The sequence below is a fragment of the Cariama cristata genome, unplaced genomic scaffold (assembly GCF_000690535.1).
Source record: "Cariama cristata isolate BGI_N322 unplaced genomic scaffold, ASM69053v1 scaffold38193, whole genome shotgun sequence".
Taxonomy (NCBI): Eukaryota; Metazoa; Chordata; class Aves; order Cariamiformes; family Cariamidae; genus Cariama; species Cariama cristata.
The window spans coordinates 1-10,135 of record NW_009610818.1 but is presented as its reverse complement, the minus strand read 5'-3'; the positions used below and the strand labels follow the sequence as shown (position 1 = coordinate 10,135).

Genomic DNA, 10,135 nt, shown 5'->3' with positions numbered 1-10,135 from the left:
CCCCTGCCGTTAACTTGACTTTTCCTAGAGTTATCTGTAGTGCATATAGTTTCACATAAAATGTGAAAATCTAAATATGTTGGGCTGGCAAATAGAATAATCAATATTTTCATATATTTTATATATCGTAAATATATCTAAATTATTAAATTATACACAAACATATATAACATATATTTGAACCAGGTATAAATAAAATCCTATGAGTCTACTTTTCACAGGTCACCAGCCTGGGTTGAAAATACTTGAGCAGAATCTAATCACATTCAATTCAAATACAACTCCTTGCTTTATGGACCAAACATTCTTAAAAGCTAGAGTTTAGTTTTTAGACTAAATAATTACTGTAGACTTAGTTTAACAGTTTCAGATGAGCAACACACTGAAGTGTGCTTCCTACATCTGAAAACTTTACATTTCATTACCTTCTTCAGCAGTGGATTTTCAGTGACTATGACTTTTGGTTGACCTAAGATCTGTTTCTTGATCTGATAGCATTTCAGTGCTATTGACCAAAAGTGGGAGATGCCAAAGATCAGATGATCTCTGCAATCACAAACTGGCAGAAGAAATTAGAGTGTGGGAGGCAACAATGGAGCAGAATAAGGATATATGCTGAAAGCTGGGGCTGACAGAGGCATGGACGTATTCTCAGGGACTGAAATGGATTGATGCAGAATTGGGGAATTTAAGGGGCATTACAGAGCAACAAGGCAGCCTGCTCCAGTTTCTGCTTTTCTAGTTTCTTCCACAATTTTTTCTTGCCATTTCCCCAATAGACCTATCCTTGGCTTTGTTAAAATGCCTCTTGCTTCAGGAAAAGTTCCTCTAGATTTACCCTTTTAAATTTACCTGCCTTTGATTTGCCAGCAGTACCACAGGATTTACAGAAACTCGAAGGAGACTTGTCTCCCCCTAAATAAGTTTCTACCTCACAAGGAGGAGACAGATTAGAAGGGAGATTTAATTTCGTGTTCCCATCTATGAAAACTAGCCCTGGTGGCATTTTTGATAGCTCTGCCTTGGCATGACTGAGTATTATCCTGAGGCATTTTTTGATACTTTCACAATATTCTGCTTATGTTTTAGAAGAGCTGGCAATATCAGAAGCCTGAAATATCAGAAGCCTGTCAAGTTGCTAGCAGACTAGTAAGTGCTGTCTCTATGCATATAAGTGTATTTTCTGTGTTGTAGAACTATCCAAAATTTTGCAGGTTTAAAGGAAATTACCAAGTAGTGCTTTTTAAAGAAGTCACACTTTTCTTTCCAAGGAGAGTGGCAGAGGTCAACAGGAAACTTGTTCTTATTCTAAACAGCAAAACCAACGTCTGGTGTTATTCTCCACATGACATTTCCAAACTCTGCAGTGTTATTGGCAATAATTATTTTGATTTTTGATGCAGAACAGGGAAATATTTTTGTAAGTCTAAAGCAGTAAAAGGATTTTTAGGGGAGATTAAATCAAAAGGCTTTTTGTAGTACGGTGAGAATAAATGGGAATGTCACCTACATGTGGCAGGGAAAGACATAATATTTTAGGGAATTGCCTAGGATGTTACAAAAAACATTGCTATTTAAAATTGTGTGTTTGTAATTGTTAAAAGTGTGCTATAGTAGCACAACAAGGCCAGACTCTTGCCTTTTTCCTCTGTGTTGGCCCCCATTCGTTTCTCATATTGGAGTGTTTTTCTTGCAGGCTATCACATTGCAATTTCTTCAAGTATGGAGTATTGTGAAGCCGATTTTCTGGGAGTTGAAGTTACTGGAGCTACTCTGGGGATCATTGGCATGGGCAGCATTGGGTATAAGATTGCTCTGAGAGCCAAAGCATTTGAAATGAACATTTTGTACCACAACAGGACACAGAGGTAAAGATACGTCTTGACCCTAATTACAGCAGAAACTCCCGTTTAGATAGTCAATAGTTCCTTTCCAAGGAATTATGTCAGGAATATAGCAAGAAATGAGGGAATAGGGCTGAGATTAAAACAAAAAAAAAAAGTAAAAAAGAACAGCTGCCTCAAATCAGCCTTGTAAGGAATTACTTGGTGATTAAACACTTGGAAACTTCGTTTAGGTTTTATATTAGAAATTCCAAAGTTTCCTGGAGATGTGAACAGAAAAAGGAAAATCAAGCTTATACCTTCTTTATTCTTATAATATCTTACTATAGTGACACATAACTCCACCTTTTGTTTATTTTTTCCCCCTACTTTGAAGTTCAGGAGTGATCTTGTCGAAACTCTGAATGACTGGAGAACTAGGAAATATATACTTGGCACAATATGAAAACTGATTAACTTGAGAGCTGTTCTTGAGAAAACCTTGTTTCTCTTCAAACCAGTAGGAATTTTGCCAAGTGTTTAACTGGATTTCACCCTTTGTTCCTCACCCCTACTAACTTGTGTATCTGGGAATCTGATCCATGTTAGAGATTCAGCACAGAGGCTCTTCAGTGTAAAGGTGAGCGAGATCCCAATGTACAACTCGAGGCTGTTGCAGTCAGGCAAGGTGCAGCCAACAAGCAGAACAAATATTTACTGCTATAACCCATGATTTACCCTGAGAGAACTTTACTCCTCCGTGACTGAAGGGAGAAACTGCAGTGCTAATAAATGTGACTTTCAGTGATTTTCTCCATATGCAGACTGCAGAAGGAGGGTTAGCTCTAGCTAGCCCTAGCCAAATCACAGGGATGGATGAGGCCAGAAATTTCTAGCCTTGCTTGGTATTCCTGTTACTTCAGAAATTCTAGAGTTGAGCAAACTCACATTAAAAAAAATACTAGTGAACACCCTCCTTAAGATCTTTCAGAATTTCTTCATAAACTACAAAAAAGAGAAAATAAGGCACAAATCTTTCTTTTTTTTCCCTGCGGATCATCACTAACTCCCTCTGTTTAATATTTTTCAGTCTTTAAAGTAATACTTATGTAAAAGTGCTGTGATGAATAATCAATGCACAGTGCAACAGAAATGAAAAACCTGCTTTTTTAAAGTATATTTACACTTCAAGCTTATGTGCTGAAGCGAGATATACTCTGCATGCTGCAAAACTGGCTGTAGTTCCAGTCTGTTCTTCACCCGCTTAATCTCTGATTATTGACCTGGACACTTTTAAAGAAAACCATGAAATGCATGCATTAGGAGACACATGGTCCAAAGTTACACTGAAGTTATTTTCTTAGTGTGATTTCTTTCTTTATTTCTAGATTAGGGAGGAAATAATTCAAAGCCATTTTCTTGCAAACAGGAGCAGGAGATTGTACACACAATCTCCTGTCATTGCTTATTTAGTTCCCAAAGTTCAGGCAGCTAAATTTACACAGAACGGGAGAAATGGCAAGTATTCTTTTCTATTGTGGAAAGTTCAAACTAAAACTGTCTCTCTTCTTTGCTAACTCTTGGTGTTGTACGCTTTATTTTGTGAAGTCCTGAGGCAGCCAGGAGCCTGCCAAAGAGCTGCCTTGCTGATTCCACTCATCAGAAAATGACAGGCTCACGAGAGGGTGCCAACAGGATGAGGACCACTGGCACACTCAAAGCTCACACGGATGAGTTCTGGTGAATACCACTGCTCTGGTTTGAGTGATTACTGCTTCCTGTGAGGTGCACCTTCCCCGCAGGGGATCCTGCAGAATGGACCCTGTGATGCCATCTGTTCCAGTGCTTAGCCTGAATCCACTTGCAGACTCCAAAAGAAGCCCTTGGACTCTGCACTGCAGTGGCTGAGAGGCAGGCATGCAATCCATCCTCTGCTGTACAGCCTGAAGCCTTCCAGAAGGGCCTCAACAGCCAGCTGAGAGTAAATTCACCTTTGTTTCCCACCTGTTTGCTACATGAGTATGATAATCAGATCCTTTTGTTTGTATACCAGTGACATCACTGAAGAAAATATTTTCGTGACTGATGCCCCGAAATACAGTGTGATCCTTTTTTCCCCCACCAGGACAGAGCACGAGGAGCAAGCTGTCGGTGCCACTTACTGCGAAAAGATAGATGACTTGCTCCGGCAGGCAGATTTTGTGATGGTGGTGGTGAGCCTGACACCTCAGACACACAAGCTGATTGGGAAAAGAGAGATGGAGCTAATGAAACCCACAGCTACTCTCATTAACATCAGCCGAGGTACCAGCCAGAACCATTGTCTGGCCTGATGAGAAAGTATGAGCCAGCTCCTGTTGTGTTACATGCAGCACTATGTTGCATTCATCCCACAGCTGGTGCATACACCGAGGACAGATCAGGCATGGCAAAAATTCCTCCCTCTCCCTTTCAATTCTCTTTTCACTCTCAAATGCCACTCAGAGACACTCTTATTCCAAACCAGGTGCAGTAGTTGACCAAGAGGCGCTGGTGACAGCTCTGCAGACTGGTGTTATCAGGGCCGCAGCTTTGGATGTCACCTACCCGGAACCACTGCCCAGGTTGCCATCTCTGCTTATTTCTCAGAAATGATACCTGAGCCCTGCCAGAGGCAGGAGGCAGCCCAGCAGCAGGCAGGGATCTGGCAGAGGCAGTCCTACCTGCCCCTGGGGTGGAGGTCTGTGAAGGTGTTGGATCTGATAACACGCCAAAGGGAAGCCTGGGCGCCAGGGAACAGCAGGAGGGGGCTTGTGTGCCAAGGGGAGCATTAACCCCCCTCCATAGAATCACTGTAGGAAGCTGCAGCAGTGCTTCACTTACAAATTGCTTTATCTGAAGGTACAACCTGCCATCAATGGGTGGAAAGTGCTTGAGTCATCCCTTCTTAGACCTGCTGCATTGCCTCAAGGTTTCCCTCACCACCGGCTTGTTTCCCCAATACAAGGCTGAAATTCTGCAGATCTCTTGGGTCCAGAGGGTACTTAGCTTCTGTAAAAAGACACCTCTACCAGAACGGTGCCTCATGGAGTTAACTGTGCTGGCTGCGGTTTTTGGATTGAAGGGAGTTCGGTCTTGTTATGTCTCTGTGCCAGGACATCACTGCCCACTGAGTTGCATAACTACAGCTCAGACCATTGTGCAGGGTCAATGTCTCAGGACGGCTTAATCCTCTTTTCTGACATAGTTCAAATTGCTGCCTAATGGCAGAAGTCTGTTTCTGGACAAAAGAGTACAGTATAAACTCTTAACATGTCCTTTTAATGTCCAAAATTACTTGAACGCAGGTGATCAGGTTCTGTGGATGTAAGTGGGACTTGTAAAGTTCTATTAAATTAACTTTATATTTAAATACAGTGCAAAAGCCAAAGTAGGACTCCTCTTTATTTGGACAAACAACAGTAGGTAATTAACTATCTCTTTTTTCGTTTCTTCCAGAGACCATACATTGCTAAAATTAAAGAACGTCATTATAACGCCTCACCTCGGCATTAAAACAGACAAGGCTACCTACATGATAACAGAGGAAGCAGTTGAAAACATACTAGCAGCTCTTAATGGTCTCCCCATGCCCAGTGAAGTGCTCCCTAGCTGATGTGCAAAAGGATATCACAGCTCTCTTTTTATTTCTTTCCCTCCATCAGCTCTAAAGGTTTTTATTCTTATGTTTTCCCCATTAAGAGAAATCTATTCCAAGAGGGCACGGAAAGGTCTGGCTTCGTCTCACATGTCATTAAAAAACAGCTTTTACATTTTAATTTCTTTGCAAATTGGAGGAAAACATTACTTTTCCAACTACAGATAGATGTATGCAGACTAAGTGGCTCTGGGAAAAACAACTTCCGATTGTCACTGCATTTCTTGCTAGGCTCCCTAGTCCTAAAAATGTCTTTTTAGGTTACATAATTCGCTTTGTTCCCATTCTATTAGCTGTAAAACCCAACAAAGTAAGCTACCTGGCTAGAAATACTGACTATGGAAGTCTTCATTTAAACTGGCTCCTGAGACACAGAATGCTGAGGCAAACAGTCAGTTTTCAGAAACTTATTCCGAATCACTTATTTAAAGCAGACTGGATTTTAGAAGACAATTTATTATTCCGAATCACTTATTTAAAGCAGACTGGATTTTAGAAGACAATTTAAAGTACTAGCACTAAGGAATATCAGTCTTCAAGGTGAACATGCTACTATGTTTGTAATACCAAATTTATGTGCAGTCTACCTCCAGATTTTCAACTTTGTGCAAATATTTGGAAGAACACTTGGAGCCCTCTAAGCCTCCAGCACCATTCTGTGAATTAGTGGGAACACACAAGTCTATAAAAACACATGCAGCATTAAAATCCAAATCTATACATTTTCCTTTGTATCACTGCTTCTGGACATTTGCAAGAGTAATTATATTTGAAACAAGATATAACAGGACACTTCACTACTGTAAAGAGAAAAAAAATACTTTGACATTGGTTTTGTTACGGCAATTATTATTATACAAAAAATCAAAATCCCATGGCTTTCCTCCACTAGAAATAGCACCTATATTACAATGAATCATTCAAATTCCACAGGAAAAGGATCTCTTTAAATAGAAGAATGCTCATCCACCTCGCTAAAGCTTTGTAGGTAACAGTTTGCTGTCCTCTCAGTTGTGCTTATCTACTCTCTGTTGTCTTAATACAAGTCCAAAAGACAAATAAACCAATACACAACTCAAAGTGGCAGTGCTATGCCTTTTATTATGTAGTATGACTTTATGAATAGTACGATTCTTTAATCTATCAGTAAAATTTATAGCAAAGTTACCATTAAGTGCAGCTAGGATTTTGCCTGTAGTCTCATGCATCTTTACAGAGCCATTTCAACTTCCTTTTTCTTGCAGAAGGTTGTCACTGGTGCTTGCCAAAAGACACTTTCTTCCACCAGTTTAACATACGATGATGTTACCAACTCTTGCAGCTCAGGAAAACGAGACATTGCAGCTTTTCAGGAGCAGCACATTGGCTGGCAAGAATTTCAGGACTATCCCAGGTACCTCCCTGTTCTCTGGAGTACAGGCGCCCATATGCCTTTCATTGTCACCTGTATGACCTTGACAACAATAAGTTAAGTTTATTCTTTCAAAATAAAAGGCTAAGCAATAAATTACAGAGCTGAAAACAAAGATACAAGAAGCTAAAACAGCAGAGAGAAAAAATACCTTTTATTGTATCAATATCCTAAAACTGGAAAAAACATGCAAGGTTTTGCACATGCAAACTTTTCTCCAGACGTGAAGCAGCAAACCTAAAATCAGATACAGTACTTCATTTCACTTCTACATTAAACAATAGGATATTCTTGGCATTTGCTTGGAGTTTTACTTCTACTTTTGCAGATATTTCAAGAATCTGGGCTGATCAGTTACAGAAGTGCTCCCTGCCAGCCGGATGCTTTAGACAGGAAGGCACAGCACTAGACAACAGGATACCTGTCAGTCATTGGAGTGATGGGTTAACTCACAATGTCTAACAACTGGTCTGGCATTCCACAGACTTGTGGAATCATCACTTGAAGGACAGCTTCCCAAAATGTCTTCAGGAGGCAACTACGTCTCTTTTCAAATTACGTTGCAAAAAATGGCCCTTTGTTTCCTGCCTTTCCTTAAGCTATCAATATTTATTGAATAGTATCAAATTAATTGACATACAGTTAAGGAAACCTTCCTGTGCTTACTAGCTGCCGTTTCCCATCTCTGCTCTTCTCCTTAGATTGTGCTTGGGAAACACAATACACCCAATCTTACAATTACTCCAAAATGTATCAGAAAACGCAGTGGCCACATGAGCAAAGAGATGATCCATTGCAGTTCACTCCATTGAATCAGATTCGTTTGAAACATTTTGATGGGCAAACAGTACCTCATCTGGAATAAAGTGCTGCTACAGGAGTCTACTGGGAAAGCTGGCCTTAGCTATGGCAAGGAGACGGGTTAGTGGTTACACTTCATGATGGTTTAGAGTCAGTGAAAACAAATGCATCGCTTGAGTTGGACTTGCCTGAAACAACAAACTTGTGAATATAGACTCCCTGCCTCTGTTTTTTTTTGTCCTATGAATCCTAGTCACGTATAATATTGCTTTATAACATGTAACGTAGACATGGGAAATGTCCAGTTTCATGCTTAAGCTAGTCTATATATATCCCACCTGGGAAATGTATACATTACATTATACAAAAGTCTTTTAGGCTAATGCAATACTTCAAAAGTCTAATCCTAAGAAATAATTATTATGCAAGCACCTTATTAACACTGCAAGCGTCAGCTTGGCCTGCAGTATTACATGGACATCAATGGCAATATTTAATAATGGGAAAGAAGTTCACAGACTGCGCCATACTTCTCTCCCCATACCCGCAGACATTATTAAATTCAGAGAATTTTATCACAATGCTGGTATAATAGATCTCTTTCTATAATATAAAACCAACAGCACACTGCAACACTATGTAATTCAGCTTAACACACTAAATGGAGGTCTATAAGGTACTCAACAAATTAAATCTACTTAGAACATGATAGTGCACTGGTGCAACACTCTCATCTTGGTTTACCTTAATCGGACTTAGCTTATGGTAACTGTTGTTTAGTTGCTGCCCACACTCTACTCTGTGACATTCTGTGTCCTACTAATTCAAACAGCTCTTCAATCTCTTAAAATATAAATGGCTTCCTGACCTCTTCTGTCACATATGTTGCTATATAGATGTTTCTCCTATAGAGATCTATCAGCTCCTGAATCATAACTTGAAAATTAGATGTTCGAGTTGGAAGCCATCTGATTCTCTCCACATCTAACCACATAACACACCGATTTTCTTGACATTTGATATGTATGTCCTGGATTTTGCTTAAAAAAGAGCAATATTCCTTTGACTATTTTTTTTGGCTCCTCTGACTAATTGCTCCTTCATTTTGTTCATTCAAATTTGTTGATTTGATATACAAAGGGAAAAACTACCCTGTTGTCCTTTTTTTTTTTTTTTTACCTTCACTACCAATATGTGGTAGACCTCCTTCCTCTATCCATAGCGAGAATGACTTGTGTCTTTGAGAAGGGGTTTACAATTGTCCTTTGATCTCAGGTATCTTAACGTAAGCAGTAAGTTAAAAGATCACCCATTATGTCTTATCAGCAAACTTGGGAGCAGTTGATGTGAAACAGGGAACATGTAAGCATTTTAGGGTTTGTTGTTTTTTTTTAAAGAAGAAAATTCAAGTAGGCTTAACTAAGAATCCAGTTAATATGCTGTAACTCCATGTTGCTTTGAAGTTTAACTGTCTGAACTCAAAATCCACATAAGCAAATAATACTCAAAAATCATCAGCGGGATAAGAACAATTTATGGTTTTCTATAATTATTACAACATTTTATTATACTTTATCTTTTCATTAGTCTTTTTATAGAGGGCTTGGTGTTAAACTTGACTGCCTTAATGCTCAGCATATCAAAATGCGTTTGGTAGCGTTCAAGAAGACATGATTTGTGATCCATTCTTTTCCAAAGCACTACAGCAGTCAGGACAGACACAGCAGTGTGCAATTGCTGGTTATTTTGTGGTGTGGAAGGAGAGAGATCCTGGGTGCCTTCAGGAGCTGATGTTTCCCAGCTCCGGATCTGTTCTCACCACAGAAGCCAGGCACCCTCTGGAGTGTCTGGTGTCTACTGACCACCTGCACAGCAAGGGGATCGCTCCGGCACAGGTTTAGCGAACAGAGGCCTCCGTCATCCAGGATTTACACTCCAAGTAACCTTGTCAGGAAAATGTTCGTGCCCTTCTCAGCTGGGATAGGCACAGGACTGCCTGTAGCCGGGATCACGGCTGCACTGACCGAGCACCCGAGCCTGCCTTGGTTGCTTGGCTCTCGCAGAGAGGTTCTGAGGGTATTCTTGGAGTTCTTTGGGTTGAAAAAGACCTTCCTGTGTGCAATGAGATCTTTCACTGGTGTCTGCTGGTCACAACATCTCTTCGTGCCGCGTTAACTCATGTAACGACCAACAGAGAGACTAAACTGTAGCTGGTACTCAAAAATAGTATGGAAAAAACAGGGTGCTTGATGTTAATGCAAAATCCCGATTATTTTGAAATTACTAACTGTGCAGAAACACGGTACATTTTTAAAAACACACAGTTATTTGTGAACACCTGTTGCTCTCTCTCGGCTCGCCCGAGAGCTTTGGGCTGCACCTCCCGCCGCCCTGGCACCTCCTCTCCTCCCCGTTCACCCCAAC

At 40.3% G+C, this 10,135-nt stretch overlaps 1 protein-coding gene across 1 annotated transcript in view; it reads left to right on the top strand.

Moving 5' to 3' along the window:
* The window catches only part of LOC104159968 (glyoxylate reductase/hydroxypyruvate reductase-like), a gene marked incomplete at its 3' end in the record, with an annotated part of 7,303 nt that extends 411 nt beyond the window's left edge, over window positions 1-6,892 (top strand). The window contains exons 2-6 of the mRNA XM_009698003.1: window positions 1,697-1,868; window positions 3,949-4,127; window positions 4,330-4,426; window positions 5,301-5,442; window positions 6,744-6,892. Of these exons, the coding sequence (XP_009696305.1) occupies window positions 1,697-1,868; window positions 3,949-4,127; window positions 4,330-4,426; window positions 5,301-5,442; window positions 6,744-6,892 (739 nt within the window). The remainder of the gene's footprint in view (window positions 1-1,696; window positions 1,869-3,948; window positions 4,128-4,329; window positions 4,427-5,300; window positions 5,443-6,743) is intronic.
* Between the last annotated feature and the right edge of the window lie 3,243 nt (window positions 6,893-10,135).